This window comes from Sceloporus occidentalis, unplaced genomic scaffold, assembly GCF_023333645.1.
Source record: "Sceloporus occidentalis isolate IW3139 unplaced genomic scaffold, rSceOcc1.0.p SCAF_3, whole genome shotgun sequence".
Classification (NCBI taxonomy): Eukaryota; Metazoa; Chordata; class Lepidosauria; order Squamata; family Phrynosomatidae; genus Sceloporus; species Sceloporus occidentalis.
Window position 1 is genome coordinate 63,751,757 of NW_028316983.1, and position 23,580 is coordinate 63,775,336.

General features: G+C 43.0%; 1 protein-coding gene across 3 annotated transcripts in view; it reads left to right on the forward strand.

Annotated features, from left to right (window-relative positions):
* The window catches only part of GRM4 (glutamate metabotropic receptor 4), a 453,403-nt gene that overhangs the window by 424,029 nt on the left and 5,794 nt on the right, over nt 1-23,580 (forward strand). For all 3 annotated transcript variants that reach the window (XM_089514714.1, XM_089514715.1, XM_089514716.1), the window contains one exon: nt 6,638-6,884. In XM_089514714.1, the coding sequence (XP_089370840.1) occupies nt 6,638-6,884 (247 nt within the window). The remainder of the gene's footprint in view (nt 1-6,637; nt 6,885-23,580) is intronic.

Sequence of the window (23,580 nt, forward strand, 5' to 3'; positions counted from 1 at the left end):
GCATGGTCCAGGAAGGGAGAGGAAAATAGCAGATGAAAGCAACTGGCTCCGCAGATGGTGCCGTCAAGAACGATTTGGATTCTTTGATCATGGGATGCTATTCTATGAGGGGGGACTACTGGCAAGCGACAGGTTGCATCTCACACCAGTTGGCAGAAACGTTTTTGACAAAAGTCTCAAGAATTTCATCAGGAGGGCTTTAAATTGAGTTATGTGGAGGATGGAGACAGTATTCTGGAAGGCAAAAGGGCTGGACAAAATAGCTAAACTGTCATAGAGGGAACAAGGCAAATAGTACGAGTACCCAACAGTGGGGGGGGGGGGGGCAAAAAAACTTGCACAGGCAGCAAGTAAGGGGACACATGTTCTTTGATGTCTCTACACCAATGCACAGAGCATGGGAAATAAGCAAGATGAAGTTGAACTCCTAGTACAACAAAGCAAATATGATATAATAGGTATCACTGACACCTGGTGGGATGAGATATTTACACCAGTGAAGAGATCCAGGACATCAATACTGGAAGCCAAGTGGAGAGCGTCTGGATAAAAATTAAAGGGGAGGGAAACAACAAGGATGTTATGGTGGGAGTCTACTTCAGACCTCCAAGTCAGATGGAGGAACTGGATCATGCCTTTCTAGAACAGATGACTACACACTCAGAAAAGAGAGTATTAAAAGAACTGGCAAATATAATATCAGAGCTATTGGTAATAATCTTTGAGAACTCCTGGAGAACAGGAGAAGTCCCAGCAGACTGGAGGAGAGCAAACGTTGTCCCCATCTTCAAAAAGGGAATAAATAGGATCCCAACAATTATCGTCCAGTTAGTCTGACATCAATACCAGGAAAGATTCTAGAGCAGATCTTTAAACAGAGAGTCTGTGAACATCTAGAAAGCAATGCCATAATCACAAAATGTCAACAGAGAAAGAAGTCATGCCAGACAAATCTAATCTCTTTTTCTGATAAAATTACCAGCTTGTTAGATGATAGGTATGCCGTGGATATAGTATATCTTAATTTCAGTAAGGCCTTTGACAAGGTTTGTCATGACATTCTTGCAAACAAGCTTGTAAAATGTGGGCTAGACAAGGTAACTGCTACATGGATTTGTAACTGGTTGACCGGCCAAACCCAAAGGGTGCTCAACAATGGCTCCTTTTCATCCTGGAGAGAAGTGACTAGTGGGGTCCCACAGGGTTCTGTCCTGGGCCCAGTGCTATTCAACATCTTTATCAATGACTTGGATGACAGAATTGGGGGTATACTTATTAAATTTGCAGATGACACCAAATTAGGAGGAGTAGATGATACCCCAGAGGACAGGATCAAAATTCAAAATGACCTGAATAGACTAGGAAGCTGGGCCAAAGCTAACAAAATGAAATTCAACACAGAGAAATGTAAGGTACTGCACTTAGGGCAGAAAAATGAAATGCACAGATATAGGATGAGGGACACATGGCTGAACGAGACTACATGTGAAAGGGATCTAGGAGTCCAAGTAGACCACAAGTTGAACATGAGTCAACAGTGCGATGTGGCAGCTAAAAAAGCCAATGCAATTTTAGGCTGCATAAATAACAGTATAGTGTCTAGATCAAGAGAAGTAATAGTGCCACTGTATTCTGCTTTGGTCAGGTCCCACCTGGAATTTTGGGTCCGGTTCTGGGTACCACAGTTCAAACAAGATGTTGAGAAACTGGAACGTGTCCAAAGGAGGGTGACTAAAATGGTCAAGGGTCTGGAAACCATGCACTTTTAGGAACAACTTAGGGAGCTGGGGATGTATAGCCTGGAGAAGAGAAAGTTAAGAGGAGATATGATAGCCCTGTTTAAATATTTGAAGGGATGTCATATTGAGGAGGGATCAAGCTTGTTTTCTGCTGCTCCAGAGACTAGGACCCAGAACAATGGATGCAAGCTACAGGAAAAGAGATTCTACCTTGACTTTAGGAGGAACTTCCTGACAGTGAGGGCTGTTCGACAGTGGAACAAACTCCCTCAGAGAGTGATGGAATCTCCCTCCTTGGAACTCTTTAAACAGAGGCTGGATCGCCATCTGTCGGGTATGCTTTGATTGACAGTTCCTGCATGGCAGGGGGTTGGACTGGATGGCCCTTGTGGTCTCTTCCAACTCTCCGATTCTATGATTCTATAAGGATGGGTTGGGAAATGTTTAACTCTTATCTGGTATACATAGAAACTGGTTCTCAGCAACATTTAATGGTCCATCTACTATAGCTGCCTATTAAAAAATACCCCTGGATCTCTGGATTGCTACTTTTATAACACCTAAGGAAGTGTTTCTTAACTTTTGTGGGGTTGGTCACTGACCTCTTTTGGAATCTGATAAAAGCAATTGCTTTTTCATCTTCCAATTTATTTCATTTTTAAATGAATTTATATCCGACTTTTCTACCAACACAGGTAGCAATCCAAAGTAGCAGGAAGGAAATCAAAGATAAAGAAATTGCGACAATTCATGGATTCCCTGAAGCCCATTCCTTGTGCCCATGGACCACAGGTTATTGTCCTAATCAGTAGCAGGAAATAATTCTCTAGAACAATCTTCCTTAATTTGATTGTCTCCTGATGTTTTAGACTTACACTACCAGCATTCCTAACTATTAGTTACATAGGATGGTTCTGATGGAAGTTAGAGTCAAAAACATCTAGAGGAGCCAGGTTGGAGAAGGTGTTTCTTGAAGTTAGTCCAGGGGTAGGCAACCGTTTTGAGCCGGGGGCCGGGTTGCTGTCCCTCAGACAACTGGGGGGCCAAAGCCAAAAAATAAATAATTAAATAATTTTTTAAAAAATTAAATAAATAAATAAACCGGGACAAATGTAGGACAACATTTTCAAATGGTGGACACTTTTTTTTTAAAAAGTGGAGGACACGCAAAAAAATTTGCTGATTTTTAAAAAAATGTTAATATAAATGCATGTTTCTGAGGCATCTATAGACAATTGCCCCCCTTGCCCCTGTGCGCGAGAGGCCAAAGGCTCCGGCGGCAATCAGCGGCAGGACCAGGCTGGGGCCAGTCCCAAGGCCTCGCCGGGCCGTATCCGGCCCGCGGGCCGCAGGTTGCCTACCCCTGAGTTAGTCCGTTGGTTAGGAATATGGGGCCCTTAAACTGCTGGACTGTAATCCCCATAAACTCGGACCAGCATAGTCAACTCTTGGGGTTTGGAGTCTTACAAGTTCTGAAGGACCAAACTTTGCTGAACCCTGGGAATCTGACATTTGGTAAGCACTTTTATTGCTTCCACACATCAGCACTAAATGACCACAGTAAAGATCTGAAAGACTTGTATCACATTATGTAGGCCTTTGGAAATTTAGGGGAAGGGTCATGATTTGTATCTTTCTGGATCCTATTACATTCCATCCCGCTCCCACAAGTGTGTAAAAATGCTTTATACCTGAGGACATATTATCATTCTATACTGCATCCAAAAAAGTGGATTTATATCCACAAAAGCTCATGCAAAAAGAAGCCCCAGGCGCCTTCTGGACGGGCCCTATGGGGTGCCGTTGTTACGCGCGAGGGGTGGCACTTCCTGACACGCCTTGCCCCTCGCTCGTAATGACTATGTCAAAATGGTGGCGCCGCATACAGATGGGCACCGCCATTTTGATGTCACGGACACGCAGCATCTGGACGTCGCGCACCGGAAGTGGCACTGCGAGTCTGCGCCTCACACCTTGCGCCGCCTCTTCCGGGGCACAGGAAGAAGCGCCATTTTGGTGCTTCTTTGTTGTTGTGCCCGAGAAACGCGCGGTTTGGCTGTAACACGCCCCAGTTAGTCTTAAAGGTGATGTCACATTCCCCCCCCCCCCCGCTTCCTTTCTTCTTTTTATGCAGTATGATGCTAGTAAGGGTAATGCTAGGTATGATAAATTAAGATGAGGGCAAATGGACATTTGCATAATCTGTCATGATAAGTTACCCCTATAATTGTAGCAAGGACAGAACAAGTCATGTGTTGGCTTGTTTAATGAAATCTCGGTTTATAAAGCTATCTTTGCATAAACCCACACAGTTGTAAATTCAAATATGCCTTACAAAGCTGTCTGGCGCTTTCTTGTTTCAGTTTTAAGAAGTGCCCATGATGAAAATGGGTAAAGGAGGTCTGTTGTCATTTTCAGAATGGATCTTGAATCTACCAAAGTGTAATCTTTTTCCTATTTTTAAAATGTTTACACTTCCTGGAATGGAACTGAGAAGTAACCTTATAGCATCAAACCAAGAATATGAAACAAGCCTTTAAAAATGTTTACACTTCCTGGAATGGAACTGAGAAATAATCTTACAGGATCAAGCCAAGGAAATGAAACAGAAAATGTACATTTGTAATACGTGATAGCTCACAAATCTACTTAGCCCCTTCTTTTTACCCACCTTCTTTTATTTTACCTGGAACAGTCTCTCTGTCTTAGTAGTGGTTGATGACTACAACTCCAAAATAAGAGGGCAGATGGTGTTTCTGCAAAGTGCTGCTAATTTCCGTTGTTATTTTCAATCAAATTGACTTCAACTTATGTTGATGACAAAGTGCTAGTCTGAATGTTTAAAATACTCCTCATTCGAGTTTAGTAGAATGAGATCCAGCCACATGCGATTCACCTGAGTTTGGGCTTTTTGCACACAGACACAAACAAACTCCTTAAACTTTGTAAAGAAAAAAAAGGCTTCATGATTTTTACCAGAATTCTTAGAAATGCACTTTATCGCATGTGTTGCTTCACATGCATTTGGATGGCTGCTCATTTTTGGTGGAGGGAGAGCGAATAGATGTAAATTTGTACATGAAAGTGAAGGCAATTAACTGTCATGAACGTGCAAAATGGGCATAGCACACTTAGGTCTAGACTAGCCCTGCTCAGGTTTGCAAATTCAGGGTTGTGAGGCTTTATTGATTTAATCCATCCTTCTGAAGTGTGGTCTTCTTCTTTTCCCCGTAGCCAGGGCTAATTTACTTAGGGGTAAAAGATGGGAAACAGGAATATCTATGATCCTTTAAGTTCCATCCCTATGCCCTTTTTTGCAAAGTATAGGCTGGATCTAGAATGTTAGTAAAGGCAAATAATATGAAATAAGATGTAGAACTGTGTGTGTCACTGCTCATTGAATGTTAATGTTTGATTAAGCTAATGATTAAAGGGGAGGAGAGGGTAAAAATATCTAGGACTGAATAAAGAGGCTGACTTGTCATTTGGGGTGTCAAAGGATCACCCAGCCCTGCCACCTCTCTGTGATTGGACAAAATGAAGAGTTTCCTTTCCTGGCACTATCTGATTTACACACACCCCATTTCTTAGATGCCTGCCAGGCCCTTTCCATAGAAAAATGGATTATTCTACAGTCAGATTAATGGGCTTTCATTTTGCAAAACATCTGTCACCGTTAGTCCTGGACAGTGAGCGTGAAATTAGTTTTGACTGCAGAAAGGCTACGTCGGTGTGTAATATGTGACTAACATTACAACGGCTCAGGAGGCAAGCTGGTGAATGAGAATTACCTGTTGAATGCAGAAAGCACTTCTGCATAGAGAGAGGAAGGGCAATATGGGGCATCCAAAGGAAAGATATAAGGAGTGAGAAGGACTTTCCACTTATGTGTATGTTGCCTGTTCATATCAGTGTGGTCATAATGTATCTCACCTCCTTGTTTGCTGACAGTACACAGAACCAATAAAAGACAATATGGGGAATCCAAAGGAAAGGTATAAGGAGTGAGAAGGGCTTTCCACATATGTGTATGTTGCCTGTTCATATCAGCGTGATCATAATGTATCTCACCCTCTTGTTGGCCGATAGTACATAGAACCAATAAAAGAGTCAAGAAAAAGAGATGAGGAGACAATATACAGAAATGCATGTGATAGTTGTTTTTGCTGAGATATCTGAGTAGGAAGGGGTAAGCAAAGATACAATACAGCCAAGATGCACTTAAGATTGCAACCTTCTATTTAATCTAATGCATTAATTAATCAATTTAAAATATTTAATATTTATTTATTAATCCAATATGTAGTGCTTAATTTTACCAATGGAGAATTGAAAGTATTTAAAAAAATCATAATGCTGCACAGTTGGAGAATCCAAAGTCTGTCTGGTGACTTGCAAATGGTCTTCATATTTAAATTGGCAAGGGTGATAGGAATTTATTTAGTCAATATCTACTTATGTATTTACTGAAATTATCTGTATCTTATTTTTCCTCCAGAGAACTCAAAGCAGCTAACAACAGTATGACATAGTAACCATTTTAAAACAATCCTAAAATATTATAATAAAATCAAGGCTCTCAGTACAGTGCCCAAGGGTGTCACTGAACCTACAAGACTATAATGAGATGCTTATTAGTTTGTTTTTGCTTATTTAGGTGAATAGAGCAATCAGTTGAGGTTCATATCATGGTATCCATCTGTGGGAGGCATATTTTTAGTGTTAATAGACAAACTAATCATTCTTCCACTCAGAGTAATAGTTCCATGTTATTTTCTGTCCTCATTTTGCTCAAGGCAATAATTCCAGTTCTGGGGAGAAGAAAGAAATATGTAAGCAGTTTTTATGCTTTAATGTATCAGGTTTCCAAATGGATTCTGGTTCCTTGTGTCTTTCAGATGTATATTCAGACCACAACATTGACTATCTCGGTGAGCCTAAGCGCCTCTGTCTCTTTGGGTATGCTCTACATGCCCAAGGTCTACATCATCCTCTTCCACCCAGAGCAGAATGTGCCCAAACGAAAGCGCAGCCTCAAGGCAGTTGTGACAGCAGCCACAATGTCCAACAAATTCACTCAGAAAGGAAGCTTCCGACCCAATGGAGAGGCCAAATCAGAACTGTGTGAAAATCTGGAAACACAAGGTAAACGCTTCTGAACCCAACTGACTCCATGTTTTTTTCCAGACCCAGAAGGAAGAGTTTAGAATATGCTGAAATGTGTCAGACTTTTTTATATATATATAAATAAACCCTGCTCAGATTCTAGTATGTATCTTGAAACATTGGTTTCACTCTTTGTTATTTGCAAGCAGATGTTTTTCATAGTTTTTTGTGGGTTTTTCGGGCTATGTGGCCATGTTATAGAAGAGTTTCTTCCTGATGTTTTGCCATCATCTGTGGCTGGCATCTTCAGAGAATGCTTGCCTGGAAAAAGTTGTGTGTGTGTGTGTGTGTGTGTGTGTGTGTGTGTATACACATACTGTGTGAACCTGGGAATGCAGGAGTGATTTCCATGTATATTGTTCTGTGCTGATGGCAGGCCTCAGGCTGGGAGGCTAATGAAAAAGAGGATTAGTGTCTGCTAATTGGTGATCACTATCTGCTGGGAAAGCCCCTGACCCTGAGTGGTTTCCCTTTGCGTCCTGACATGGTAGTGGGAAGCCACTGAAATTCACAAACATCTGGATAATTTCAACCTGAAAGAAGAAACCCTTAAAGTGAAAAAAATTTGGCTACTAGTCCTGAAGAATAGCAAAATGAGTACTCAGCAAATGCAAATGGGAAACCACTCAGAGTCAGGGGCTTTCCCAGCAGATAATGATCACCAATTAGCCAACACTAATCCTCTTTTGCATTAGCTTCCAAGCCTGAGGCCTGCCATCAGCACAGAACAATACACATGCAAATCACTCTTGCATTCCCAGACTCACACAGTATATATATACCCAACTTTTTCCAGGCAAGCATTCTCTGAAGATGCCAGCCACAGATGATGGTGAAATGTCAGGAAGAAATTCTTCTAGAACATGGCCACGTAGCCCGAAAAACCCACAAAAAACTATGGATGCCGGCCATGAAAGCTTTCGACTTCACAGATGTTTTTCAGTTCTTTTGTTTCCTAATCTACTTTAGATGGACCAATTTTTTTTAGCTGGCAATTGTAGAAGTAGTGACACTTTGGCAGATGGAAATGGCTGTGGGCACTACAGCAGTGGAGGCAGAAATGGCACAGGAGATCATCTCTTGACAATTTACTCGCTAGTTTCTGTAGGTGAAAGCCGCCCCCTCCCCCCCATCGCCCCTGTTTGGGTTCATGAATGGAGGAATTAATGAATGGAAGGTAGTAGCTTGTTTAAAAACATGCCAGTCATATATCAACTTTTAAACTGAGGAATCTGGAACTGAAATAAATATGTACCTTACAATTTATAGCAGTTTTTGGAAAATCTTCACCACCTTCAGAAATAGTTTATCCCAATGTAAACAACTGTTACCAGCAGGAAGTTTTTCCTAATGCTTAGTCAGAAGCTCCTTTCTTTGCATTTGGATCCATTGGTTTTGATCCTGTTTTCTGGAGACAAGGGGGGAAAATCTCATTCTGTTTATCACATGACAGCACTTTAGATATTCTAAGATGGCTATCAAATTTCCCCTCAGTCTTCTTTTTATTGGACTAAATCTACCCAGCTGTCTCTGCCATTTTGGATGAGGCTTGGTTGCCAGTCCCTTGACATCTAGCTGACCTCCTGAAAAGCTGCATTCCAGCTTTCCTTGGGGGAAACAAAAGGATTGCCATGAGCTAAGCAATAATTAAAATGTAACATGCCATTTAACATTAAACACAGGACAAATAAATTGTAATTGTTAAAATACAGTGCGCCCTTGCCTTATGTGGGGGGATCCATTCTGGACCCCTCCGTGTAAGACAAATAACACGTATGTTTGAGCCCCATTGAAAATAATGGGGCTCGTGCATGACATGTGGGGTGGCGTGTGTGCCTATGGGCATGCGCACCGTTGCAACCCTGTCGGTACAGCTTGGGGCGCACTGTATAGGCATTAAACATTGACCAAGATCTTGGATCAGAGAGAACATTTCATTAAGTTTGTGATGGCAGAAATATATCGTATCTCATCTCTCCTATCATCACATCTTTTGGCTCCTGGAGATACCCAGCCCCCCCCCCCCCCTTCAAAAATAGAGGTCCCTGAAGGTGACACCACTGGTGTACATCAAGCTATTGGAGCATAGTTGGATGCTTTTGTGCTTTCTCCACTCCACACTTCCCCACCAGCAAGTAAGGGGCCAATGTTGAGCAGGGGGGTTGCAACAAGGAAAAGATTGGTTTGGGGAAGATCTTGGTTATTGCCCAGGTAGAGAATTCTGGTGCCCATAAGAACCAAAAAATGACTTACACTTGCATACATCACTAATGGGATGCTAAGCTGGAAACCTTTGGTGCACTGTGCTAGAGGTCCTACTTGGCAAGGAACGCTTTAAAAATCTTCCAGTTCTGAGTTGCCTGTTTCTCAAGTGTCTTTCCTCCTTCACAATCTCTGTCCCCACATTGCTTTTTTTCCTGCCTGCCACTGCCTATGTGCTTTTGCTGATATAGCACACTAACAGGGTTGCAAGTTGTGTAGCATTAGACCCTTGTAACTTCGATGTATGATGCAGCACAGGCTGCCGACCCTAGAGAAGGAACAGAAGGGGGGAAAAGGCATATTCCCCCTCCTCCAAAAAATCTGTTTCCATGGCAATCATACCCCTTTCTTCCCTGGGATGAGGAACCCTTATGAAATACAACATTGCTTAGAAGAATAGCAAACCCAGCATGGCCTGAAATATTCCGAAGTGCCAATTACCTAAAACTCCCATCACTTTCAGTGGAAGCTGTGGGGTGCATGGACTCTGAAGATTGGCACTCAGTACAAAAACATAGGCACATGCCTCACAAACCTTCTGTTGAATCTGCCTTTTGACTCACAAAGCAGCATAGATGCAAATGCTGCACAACTAAAATACGTCCTTTTAACAATTATATTTTGCATACTCAGCCTCACTTGACCTGGCAGTAGAAAATTGAATACTAGGAATAGATTTGTCTGCAGTGGTTAGATTGTACCAGAAGAGAATCTATTCTGGTAGGGCAGATATGCATGGGTGATTTCCTCCATGTTCTCCTCCAGTTCTCCCTGACATGTCCCTGTGTAGTTGCATCGTGGGTCATAGAAGTATTAGCTCCAAAGGGAGGGGGGCCAATATGGTTTTGCATTTTCAACAGCAATCCACGTTTATGCTCTAGCCATGAAGGGATACTTGGACTGATAGATGCTTAAATGCCACAAGTGGGATTCTAGGAACTGTACTACAAAAACAGGAACTAGTAGTGCCTCAATGCTTTCCCACCCATCTGTCTGTTTATTCACCTATTTGTTTGTTTATCTCCTATTGTGCCTTTCTCCCAGTGAGCTCCAGGTGGTGTGCATGGCTCCCCCATCCATTTGTCTTCACAACAGTCTTATGAGATAGATCAGGCTTAGAGAGAGAAATGACAACCCAGATGTTATCGTATGCCAAATATCTCACTGTAGTCTTTGTATTGTAGCCTCTCTTTGAAAGCACAGGAAAATTCTTTCATTCAGATTTGGAAACAAGTTTACTTCCCACCCTCATGAGCTGTACTCTCCCCCCCCCCCCCCCCCACAATTTAGGAAATAACATGGTTTATTCCAAAACTAGGCCCCGTTTGGATATTATCACATCTCCAGGTAGTATCAGTGGCAGTATGTTGAGGTCTGATCCCTGCCTCAAACTACATGTACACCTCTAGGTTTCTTCCCTCTCTTTCCTATCAACTTGACAGGCCTCCTTCCTCCTTGCTTTTCTTCTTCCATACCTTTTTTCTTCCATACCAATCACATTATGTACTGTTAGCACCAGTGGGTACTTTGGGGGAAGGGAGGGATGTTTCTCTCTCTCCTCACTTCTGGCACTCAGAGACCAGCAATGAACATAAACATTATGAAAGTCCTCTATTTCTGTGCTGTGAAGCAACCGATTTGGTACCCAGCATTAGAGTATGTATTTTGCTATGTGAGCATAATTCAGGTTGACTTTCAGTATGAATTACCCTTATGCACTCCTTTTCATAGTTGTATCTTCATACAGTATTTGGAGAAGCTACTCTTTTTGTAATCCAAAAAGGGGCTAACAAAGCTGTGATGTATTGCCATTCAGAAAGGGGCCAAAGATGCACCATTGTAAGGTGTGTGTTTGGGTAACTGACTTTTAGTTTTGCCCCAATGAAGATATTGGCAAAGAGATTACCTGGCCCTTCCTAAATGAGATTCTCTCTCACACACTCACCACACACACACACACACGTCCACAAATACTTTTATTGAGGTGAAAGCTCCACTTTCTTTTACCAGCTTTGATCTAAGGAGAAAAGCCACAGTTATTGAAAATTCTCCATTTCTGGATCTCTTAAAATTGACATATCCCAGTATGAACTAGATCATCACAGCACTCACTGACATATCAAAGTGATTGATGAAAGAAGCCAATCTGAATTAGTCCAGAAGCAGGATATCTCCAAACACCTTGGGTCTTTGGCATGGCTGTTTGCTAAGACTATGGCAGTGGTTAACAAACTAGATTCCCCAAATTCTGGTGGACTTTCACCTCCCAGAACCCCTCTAAAAAACCATTGCCCCAACAACATCTGGGAACTCAACATTGGGAATTACTGAAAGTGAAAATTCCCCCCTCCCCGCCAAATGAATTATCTAGTTGTGTAGAGTATGGACAGAAAAAGCTATAGGCTATGGGCCATAAAACCTCATAAAACATAAAACCTTTCACACTATGCATTTATAGTGCTAGGACCCCACTTTAAGATGCATAGTGGCAGTCTATGGAATCCTGGGGCTTGCACATTGGGGACACTTAAAATTCTGAGCCACAAAAGCTATAGTGCTGCTGCAGCTGCTGCAGCTGTTGTGCTTTTTTGGTTGTGCCTTCAAGGCATTTCTGACTTATGGTGACCCTATGGTGATCCTATCATGGGGTTTTCTTGGCAAGACCTGTTCAGAGGAAGTTTTCCATTGACTTCTCCTGGGGCTGAGAGCATGTGACTTGTCCAAGGTCACACAGTAGGTTTTATGGCTGAGGTGGAAATTGAACCCAAAGTTTCTCCAGAGTCCAGCACTCAAACTATTATATCACATTGGCTCTCAACCAAACTACAAACCCCAGGATTCCATAGCATGTTGCCATTGCAATTAAAGTGGAAGCTTAGCACTATAACTGTGTAGCATGAAAATGGGCCCTAATTTTTCATGTAGCTGATAAATGAAAACCTTCTTCACTAAAATGTTATCAGGGATTTTTGCCTCCCACACCACAGCTGCTTGCTGATAATATGGCTGATCCAATGGCAGATTTCTTCCCTTCAATTTAAATTTTAACCTTCACCTTAATTTTTAACAAAAAGTCCACTATGAGGCAAAGGACTTAGATGATCTTGCACCGTAACTTTGTCCTCCCCAAAAAAAAAGGGGGGGGGGTTAGGACAACTCATTCTTTCTTCACCTCTGCCTTCTATCAGATGCATCTTTTCTTTTCATCCTTCTGAGATCCTTGTCAGGAGACTATTGACATCTGAAGGATGGAGGAAACCTAGTGCTGCTGTTTGTGCTGTCTCAGGTTCCTGCTGGGGCCATGCTACTGATCTGCTTGCGACTGCAGGCACTGGAGGGAACAAGCTAAAGACAGTACAACATTAGAGGCCTCCAATTTCTCTTTTCCCAGAGCTACTGGCAGCCATGGAAAGAACCTCCAAGGAAAACAAGGGGAAACTTTTTCAGATCTTTTACAAGAAGAAACAAGAAGAAAAAGATTGTAGTCTCACTGTCCATGAGCACTGCTGGTGCAAACCCAATGATATGATTTTCTCTGTAGTATTCAAACTGTGAGAAGGAGAAAGGTTGTCCAGTGCCTTTATACTGTTTCAAGAGGTGCATGTCCTCTGGCATAATCCTCCATGCTTGTCCCTCTCTTATATTTCCCTCTAGCTTCCCTGCCAGTGTCCTGGTGGGTTTCTATTTAATCGGATTATGAGTCACCTGTCTCAGTAGGCTTGCCTTTACAATGTACTTTGAGATCTTAAGATGAAAGGTGCTAGGTGCCTGTAAATTGCTGTTATGGTTACAAAAGCTTCTTGACTAAGGCCTGATTTTGCTGGTTTTATATGTGAGGCTCTGTCTGTGTCTTTCTTTGACCTGTACTGAAAACACTTCTGAATCAAAAGAAACTGATAACAGGTAAAATACTGCTATCCTTAAAAAAAAACTGTACTAGCAAAGAAATGTCAGCACAGACAGGAAGGCAAAGGAAAAACTCAGATGTGCTCAAAAGTAATTTATTGTCCAACATATTTTGAGTATTGAAACTTTCCCTTTGGAATGTCAGCTTCAGAGAGGCTGAAACTGTTGAACACTTTAATATGCTTAAATAAAATAATAATAAAATAAATAAACCTTTTTTTTATCCCGCTTTTCTGTGACAAGACAATCAAAGTGGCTCACAACATACAGTGGTACCCCGGGTTACGAAAATAATTCGTTCCGCCGCCGCTTTCGTAACCCGAAAGGCTTTCGCAAGCCGAAAAGCCATAGGCGCTAATGGGGAAAAGCCGCGATTTGGTGCGAAATAGCGCCGAAAAGCACCAAAAGTTTTTTCGTAACCCGAAAAAACATTCGTAACGCGGAACAGTTTTTTTAAGTAGATTTTTTTCGTAACCCGGAAATTTCGTAAGGCGGCGCATTCGTATCCCGGGGTACCACTGTATTAAAATATCCACATTCACAAATCCCCCCCCCCCTTAAAACAGGATTAAACATGTTACAATTAAAATATCTATTAAAAACAGAGGACAGAGCGGTGGGCTAATACATGATGTGGGGGCAGTCATTCTGTGGCTGGACACTTTTATTCAGGAAAGGCCTGTCGGAAGAGATCCGTCATGACAGCTTTTTTAAAGCTATCTAAGCTGGCAATTTGACGGATCTCGTCCGGCAGGCCGTTCCATAGTTTGGGAGCAATTACATAGAAGGCCCTCTGGGAGGTAGCAGTTACTCTGGTTTTTAAAGGCTGCAATAGATTCCTCTCAGATGACCTGAGTGCACGGGGCAGATTATATGGGAGCAGGCGATCCCTCAAATAGGTTGGACCCAAGCCATGTAGGGCTTTAAAGGTTATAACCAACACCTTGTACTGTGCCTGGAAACTAATAGGCAGCCGGTGAAGAGATTTTAGGACGGGTGTTATTCAGTCGCTCCTAGTTTTTCTGGTGACCAGCCTGGCTGCCATATTTTGCACTAGTTGAAGTTTCCGGACTAGGCACAAGGGTAGCTCCATGTAGAGCGCATTACAGAAATCAAGTCGTGAAGTTACCAGTGAATGTACAACAGTTTCTAGGTCCTTTAGGGCGCAGCTGGCATATCAGCCGGAGCTGATAACAGGCGCTCCTGATCGTCACATTCACTTGGTTCGTCATGTGAAGCGACAGTCCTTTGTGGAGAGCGTGACCCCATCTAGGACTGGAGGTTGCAACCCTATACCTGGTTTGGGGGCCCCTACTGTAAGTACCTCCGTTTTGTCTGGATTCAGCTTGAGTTTGTTTTTCCTCATCCATCCCATTAGCGCTTCAAGACACTGATTGAGGGGATAAGTGCCATTGTTGTCATAGCTGCTGATCGGGACATGGAGAAATATATTTGGGTGTCATCAGCGTACTGATAACACCCTGCCCCATGTCTGTGAATGATTTCCCCCAGTGGCTTCATATAAATGTTGAATAGCATCGGGGACAGTATGGCACCTTGAGGGACGCCACATTTAAGCTCCGTTTTTGAGGAGCAACTGTCCCTGAGCATCACCCTCTGGAATCTACCTGAGAGGAAGGACCGGAACCACTGGAGTGCAGTGCCACCGATTCCTAACTCTCCCAGGTGTTCCAAGTGGATGTATTGATCTATTGTATCGAAGGCTGCTGAGAGGTCTAGAAGCACCAACAGGGTCACGCTTCCTCTGTCAATGCCTAGACAAAGATCATCAGCCAGAGCAACCATGGCAGTCTCCACCCCATATCCTGTCCTGAAGCCGGTTTGAAATGGGTCTAGATAATCGGTTTCCTCCAAGATGACTTGGAGTTGAAGGGCGACAGCCCTCTCCATCACATTGCTCAAAAATGGCAGATGGGTTACAGGCCTGTAGTTCTTCATATTCAGGGGGTCCAGGGAAGGTTTTTTCAGGAGCGGTCTAACAACCACCTCTTTTGAGCAAGTTGGAACACAACCTTCCCTAAGGGATGCATTGATGACATCTCTAAGAAATGCCATCAACGCATCACCTCCTGGATGGCCAGCCATGATAGGCAGGGATCGGGGGACATGTCATCTTCTTCACATTTTCAAGGATCTTGTCCACATCATCGGTATTCACTAACTCAAACCAATCCAGTTTAACCTCAATAATGGGTTTACTGGACACCTCATCAGTTGATTCTGCTGCAATCCTGGCATCCAGGTCGGCTCTTATCTGAGAGATTTTATCTGCAAAGTAGTTGTTAAAAACATCACAGCAGGCTGTTGTTGGGTTAAATAAAGGGTTCTGCACAGGAACCTGTGTCAGTTCCCTTACCACCCTAAAAAGCTCTGCTGGATGGGACTCCGCAGACGTGATACGTGCAGAGGAGAAAGATCTCTGCACTTCCTATATTGCCTCTCTATAGGAACGAAGAAATTTCCTTTGACGAGTTCTGTCAGATAAGAGTCGAGTGTCACGCCAGTCGTACTCTAGTCGTTGTCCAACCCGCTTCATTTTCCTCAGATCTTCAGTGTACCATGATTTGTGATTAGGAGTGGGTTGGAAAGAATGCTCGGGAGCAATTGTGTTGAAGGCCTTGGCGAGATCGGTGTTCCAGGTATTAACCAAAGCTTTGACAGAATCACCGGCATTACCAACCAAGGAACCCTCTAAGGCTTTCTGGAATCCAGTTGATTCCATTAACCTTCGAGGGCGGACCATTCTAATGGGTCCTCCACCCCCAACGGGGCAGACTGTGGCTCTTAGTTCAGCCTTGACCAGGAAATGATCCGTCCACGACAGAAATGTGGTGGTACTAGTTACCTCCACCCATGGATATTCTTGCTCAGTACTGAAGACCACATCGAGGGTATGACCTGCGCAATTCGTTGCCCCGGAGACCAATTGGAATAGGCCCATGCCTGTCATGGAATCCATGAACTCCCGAGCCGCACCCGTTAAACTGGTCTCGAGTGGGATGTTGAAGTCACCCAGAATTACAAGTCTGGGCAACTCCAACAACAGCTCCGAGACCAGCTATGTCAGCTCGGATAGGGAGTCTGTTAGACAACGGGGTGGGCGGTATACTAACAGAATCCCTATACTATCCCTGGTTTTCAGGCTGAGGTACATACACTCGAAGTGGTCAGTTTTCTGGATAGGTATCTTGATCAAGGTGAGATTATCTCTGTAGACCAGAGCCACTCCGCCCCCCTCGCCCACTTTCCCTTACCTGCTTAGCCAGAGTTGCTTATTAAAACTGGAGCAGTCTGAAGACTTGGAAATGTATCTGCTTAGATTTGTTGTGTTTTTAAAAAGTGTGTTGACAAAAATTTTGCAAATCAGACATCACAATCTTTCTTCAGTATTTACAGAAAAGCTGAAACATTCATGCTATTTTAATATAGTGGGCAAAGACTTAAGTAGAAGTAGACATGATAGGCTTAAGGTGCTCTGGAACATTAAACTTGTTTTTCTGGTTTAGTATGCAAATAACTTGGAGAACTGAATATAATGTATATAAATATTTTAAGGAAGCAAATGGAAGTGGTTTATGAAAATATATATGATATGAAGAAAGTGGATACAGATAATTCTCCCTTTCAGGTGTGGAGTCACCCAAAGAAATTGGTTGTCAGCAGTTTCAGAGCAGATAAAAGAAAGTATTTCTCCCTACATCACAGAGTTAACTTCTGTCACAGAACTACTCACTGCTGTTGTAGAAATGGATGTTGACTTAGGTCCAAAGTAGTGGTGACACTGAGAGGACATCCATGGTATTCAAATCTCCCATCTTTGTTGTTATAATTTTAAAAATCCAAAAAACTGAGTCACAGTGCTGGAGTGTGTGTGTATGTGTGATTTTTTTTCCTGGGCTCCCATTCCTACAATTTAAATCCTCCTCATGCTGCAGTCACTTTTTCTAAAGGGTAGAGAAGAGAACCACTCCGCTTTTTCAAGTTTTATGATTACTCTCTGTAACTAAATAGTTCTACTGGGCAAGGATCTAAGCTGAGGGAAATGGCACGAGGTTAACTCAGTTCCTGCTTTGTAACAGCCCTCATTCCACACACACACACACACACACACACACACACACGTGTGTGTTTGGAGATTTGGTTTATGATCTCCTCCACTGTCGAAACAGACAGATCCACAGAGGATGTCCATCAGCAGCTATGAGCTATGACTGAAGTCTCCATGTTCTCAAGCAGTATGCCTGTGGATACTAACTGCCAGAAGTTGGAAAACAGCAGGGGAATTTATTGCCAGTATGTGGTTGAGGGACTTTGGGAGTTTTAGAATCATAGATGTTTATCACACTATAAAAAGAAGTTCTCTGCCTGAGAATTCTAAATACCCCTCCTTAAAACTTCCAATCCCAGAATGCAACAGGAGGCAGCTAGAGGAGTCAAAGTGGAATAGTAGCACTTTATGAGTATAGTGTGATAAACATCATAGACTCATAGAGTTGGAAAGGGCCCTATAGACCATTAAGTCCAACTCCCACTCAATACAGGAATTCCAGCTAGAGCATCCTTATTAGATCCAACCTCTTTCTGAAGACATGCAAAAAAGAGGCCACACCACCTCTCTTGGTAATTGGTTCCATTGCTGAATTACGCTTGTGATCAAGAAGTTCCTTCTAATGCTTTACTCCATTAAAACAACTAAGAAGTAACTTTTCCAAGCTCTTCCTTTTGCCTTATCCTGCTTGTAGATTTCCCAAAAGCAACTGGCTGACCACAGTTTGGAATAGGATACAAGACTTGATGGAGCATTGGTCTGATGTAGCAGGGCTATTTTTGTGTTCTTAAAACACAGAGTAATAATCAGGAAGAGAGCTTATTTGAGCTTATGTAGAAGCCTTTGGTTCTCTGCTTTAGCCCAGGTTTAGTTCTCTGCTCTGTATTCTCATCTGCCTCTTTTAAAGCCTAGGTGAAATGACATTAGTACATTTTTGTTGATGTTGTGTGCCTTAGCTTTTGACTAAGGTGACACTATCACAGGGTTTTCTGGAGCTGAGAGTGTATGACTCAGCCAAAGTCACCCAGTGGGTTTCCATGGCTGAGTGGGGAATCAGACCCCAAACTCCAGAGTTGGAGTCCAGTTCTCAAACCACTACACCATGCTGGCTCATTCTAGTACTCACAAGACATGTACTAGTACACATAGTACTTTACAGAGCTTGGAGAAGTTCCTGTTTTTGTAGTACAGTTCCTAGAATCCCACTTGTGGCATTTTCCAGAGCTTGGAAATGTTTGTCCTACTGGTCATGTTGGCTGTGGGATTCAAAGAATTGCAACCCAAGGAAGGAACTTTTCCAAACCCTGGTCTCAGGAGAAGGAGGAGGCAGTCACTGAATCTCTTATTCCTGTGCATGGCAGGGAAAGCCAGTTCATATGGAGAGCTAAGTTGTGGAAAAAGCAATTCTCCCTGGCTGTTTGATGCCCTTGGACTCTCACATGCTTCCCATTTGGAATGCAGCATCTCAGTCCAAATGGAAGCTGGCATGGCTTGTTATACAAATGCCAAGGCATCTTTGGGGAGAGCAGTTGCATTGTTAAGACTCGGGACAGGAGATGCTATGGAGTTGTCAGCACAGGAAGGAAGGGACATTTTTCACTCTGTCAGTGGCAGGTCACGTATCTTTAAATAAACAAGAGAATAAATAATTTACAGGGCTTGATTGCAGGCAGATTGGCTATGAAAACACTGTGGCTAACAAATAGCGCTGTCAGCTCTGATTTCTTATGGCCCATCTAATCGTTATCTGAGGATAACAGTGCCTGAAATCTTCAATAAGGTTCATTTGTCAGGGAGGCATCATTGCAGGTAGAGAAAAACCAACACCATTCAGCTGCTGCTGTCGGCATTAGCCTTGTCAGATAGGGCTGGGGCGATCCCAGGAATATTGGATGGGGAGCAGTGCTGTCAAAAATTAAATAGCACCAGACCTCTCCCTGGGTGACAGGAGTCCATCCCTGCAGTGTTCATTGGTCAGAGAAGAGAAGGGGGCTGGGATTCATTGTAAGGATGAGACTGTAAAAAGACATTGAAGTTGTGACCTGCTTAAAAATACGATGATCTTGCATCTATCGGTGGTCTTCCCAGAATGCCAAAGATAAGAACAAAGCAAATGTTCCCCCAGGCTTGTATGCAGCATCTCACAGCATGCATGGTGAAATCCTGCAGGCAGGGCTTGAAGGTAAAATCCCTTCCCCCACTATCGTTCTCTAGCATCTAGTATACAGTCTTTTAACATGGAGGTTTTTTGCCCCAATAGGTAACTTTTTCAATCTCTGCTGCTGGTGTATGTATGTGTGTGCCTTCCTGCCTGTCTCTGTCTCCGTATGTCTGTCTATATGCTTCTCTTTCTCTGGAAACAACTGTCCATGGTTTTACTGTGGCAAATGAGAAAACAAATGTTCTGTATCCACTTTCTCCACAGCCTATGAGATTTTATAACCTGCTGTCTTGCCTCTCTCCCTTAAACAGTCTTTATATGAGCTAAACAGTTCTTTAATCTTTCCTTGATTTTATTTGTTGCCCTTTCTGCCCCTTTCCATGCAGCCCTCTTGAATACCTGTCACAAAGAACAGGGAAAAGTCCTTATAGCAGGTTGGCAGTTGGTGTGGAGGGCTGGAAGTGAAGGCAGGGATGTAGCAATGGCAGAGGAGGAGGCAGAATGAGGGCATTATCCCGCCCCCCATACAAATTCTCCCCCTCAGTGGAATCTTTCTTCTGTCTCCTGATTTCTAACATCGAAATAACTTAAAGCTTTAGTTGAAGGTTTAGAAATACAAACCAGAATACACTAAGGTAGCTATGAATGTGTGATCTAGAGTTATGTACTCACAATCCCTACATATTCACTAGTTTAGAGAATGCATAGAGGGCCATGAAAATCTTCCAGTCCTCACTTATCAGGCAGCAGCTGATGAAAGTGATGGGAACCGGTTCCCCTGTAAATTGGGAAGCACTTGACTGATGTGAGAATTGCAACAGGGATCCTGTTTCTGACTGTTGCACCAGAGACCAGAGGGATGGCTGATGTCCAGTAAGTGAGGACTGGGAGGAGGGAGATCGGACACTACTTAGCTCCATGACTAAGGTGGCTGTGTAGCTAAGTAATGATGCAGTACTGCAGACACAGTCAGGCATCCAAAGAAAAGAGGCAGGAAAGCTTACCAATGTGAACACAGCACAATATGAGAGCTCTAGGTGTGTGTAGTTTTCAATGATTTCTGCAGTGCTAGAAATTTGGAGACTGAAGGAAAATTTCATTGGGGTGCCAAAATTCTTATACGGGGCAACAATGCCCACATTACCCTGTAGGTCAGGGTCAGAAACTCATTGCTCTAGCAATCATCCACTAACTGCTCTAATACTGGATTTAAATGTCTCTTATGTGTTTCTCACCCCTGCTTTCTATAATAATAATTATAATTATTATAATTATTATTATAATTATTTATATGTCCCGCCTCTCCATGTGGATTGAGGCGGGTTTACAACAATAGAAACAACATTATAAGATAAAAAACTACAATTTCATATAAAATACACTCAATAAAACAGTAAAACTGCTATCAATACAATGCATAGACTTCTTTGGTTTCTTTGTGCTGCAAGGGCAGTACTGGGAGGTTCTAGTCAATGTTGGCTGATGGCTGTAATGTTTGAGTAGTGGATTTGCCTGGGATTTTAGCCTTTCATGGAGTTGTCCAAGGTGCTGAAAATGAGTCTGGAAACCCAACCTCTTGCCATCCATCTCTGTTCTCGCAGGAAACTCTCAGTCAGGGCAGCCAGATCAGCTAAACGCTATGCAGCCAGTAAAGGTAGTTGGTGAGGTGAGATGGTAAACCTGCTCTGAGTTTTAGTCTGAATGTAAAGGTGATAAAACCTATCTTCCAAAAGGTTTCAGAAATGGATAACAGTAATAATTAATTAATAATTGATGATGATGATGATGATGATGATGATGATGATGATGATGATGATGATTTCTTACCTGCCTCTCCCCATGGATTGATACTTCCCACACCCACTAATGTGTCCAGCTTGTTTACAGGTTCTGATCCAAGCTTTTCACCTGGGAGATCTCTCCTCCACATCCTCCTTCCCCTCTGATGTTAGGAACCATTCTGTGGAAAAGCTGAAAGCAAGCAAGTTCATAGAGTTCACAAAGAATGACTTTTATACAACCAGTATAACTTCTAAATATTGGAACTGAACTGTTGGCTCACAGAAAATAACCTTCCAGATATTCAGAATAAGATATTTTTAAAAAAGTGAAATTGTCTGTGCAAACCGATGCTAAAAAATTCAGTGTTATCACTTGTAAAAAGGATTTAACAGGGAAGTGTATTCTGGCTTTGCTTCACAAACGAAGATTCAGGAAGGACTCATCCTGCGCTTTGTACAAGCATGTTGGTGACTAAAAAGGCCAATCTGGGACAAACAGGTGCAGTTGCAGAAAGCACAGTGCAAAGTCTCCTTGGGTGATGTTTCCAGGTTGTGGTTCTTTCTGCGTTGTCTTCGAGACTCGTTTGCCGTGAGCTTTCGAAAAAGGCGGCAGCATCGTGGATAGTGCATCTCCATGCCTCCCGATGTGAGGCCAGGGGAGACCATTGTTGGTGATCAATTTGGCCAAGCCTGAGATGTTGTTTCAGGGAGTCCTTGTATCTCTTATTTGGAGTGCCCCTCTTATGCTGACTCGTGGCGAGTTCACCATAGAATACTATTTTGGGGAGGCGATGGTCCTTCATCCTAGAAACATGTCCTGCCCAGCGCAGCTGCATCCTCAATAGCATGGCCTCAATGCTGTTGATCCCTGCTTGCTCAAGGAAAGCAACATTTGTCACATAGTCAGTCCAGTGTATATTTAGAATTGTGCATAAACAGCGCTGATGAAAGCGTTCAAGGAGTTGTAGGTGCTGGCGATAGGTGACCCATGTTTCAGACCCATAGAGGAGAATAGACAGTACAATGGCTCTATACACACTGATTTTTGTGCTTTGCCTCAAGTGTTTGTTACTCTAGACTCTTTTGTGAAGCCTTCCGAATGCACTATATGCCTTTGCCAGTCTGTGATCGATCTCTTTATCAATCTTGGCATCTGAGGAGATGATGCTTCCCAGGTAGGTGAACTGCTGGACGGATTTAAGCACAGATATGCCTACAGTGATGTGGGGATGGTAGTGCTCTTCCTGATGTGCCGGCTGGTAGAGAACTTCCGTTTTCTTCAGACTGACTTCCAGTCCAAAGAGCTCTGCAGCTGTTGTAAAACAAGATGTTAGACGCTGCAGAGCTGCTTCCATATGGGCAACGAGGGCAGCATCATCAGCAAAAAGCAGCTCATGGACTAGATAGTTTAGAGTCTTAGTGCGGGCCCTCAGGCGGCTTAAGTTAAACAGGCTACCATCAGTACGGTAGCATATATAAATGCCATCTTCTTCTTTGAGATCTGCTGTAGCCCTTTGGAGCATCATGCTGAAGAAGATTGTAAATAGAGTTGGAGCGAGAACACAACCTTGTTTCACACCATTAGTTATTAGAAAGGGCTCCGAGAGAGCATCGCCATATCTGACTTGACCTTGCTGGCCTTCATGTAGCAGGATGATCATTTGGAGGAATTTGGGGGGGCATCCTAGTCATTCCAGGATCTGCCACAGACCTTTTCTACTCACAGTGTCGAAGGCTTTGGTGAGGTCGACAAATGTTACATAGAGTCCTTTGTTCTGCTCTCTACATTTCTCTTGCAGTTGTCTAAGGGCAAATACCATGTCTGTAGTGTTCCTATTAGCTCTAAAGCCGCATTGGCTTTCAGAGAGGAGTTCTTCTGCAATAGCAGGGACTAATCTGTTCAGCAGTATCCTTGCAAGGATTTTTCCAGCAATGGAGAGCAGTGTTATACCTCGATAGTTTGAGCAATCCGATTTTGCTCCTTTTTTCTTGTACAGGGTGATGATGACTGCATCTTGGAGATCTGATGGCAGTTCGCCTTTTCCCCAGCAACTCACAAGGAGCTTGTGGAGTTTAGCATGGAGTACATGACCTCCATGTTTCCAAGCTTCAGGTGGAATTCTATCGATCCCGGAGGCCTTGCCATTTTTCGTCTGCTGTATGGCCTTAATGGTTTCTTCCAAAGTGGGAGCTATGTCCAATTCCTTCTTCATCTGTTGTTGTGTCATATGTTGAATAGCTGAGTCTTGGACTACTCGGTTGGCACTAAAGAGGCTTTGGAAATGTTCAGCCCATCGGTTCAGAATGGAAGCTTTATCTGTGATTAGTGTTTGACCATCTGTACTGTATACGGAGCTTTGGATTTGATATGTGGGTCCAAACACTGCTTTAAGAGCCTCATAAAATCCTCTGGAATCACCCAGATCTGCACAACGTTGTGTCTTTTCTGCTAAATTGATCCACCACTTGTTCTGAATGTCTCAGAGTTTTTGTTGG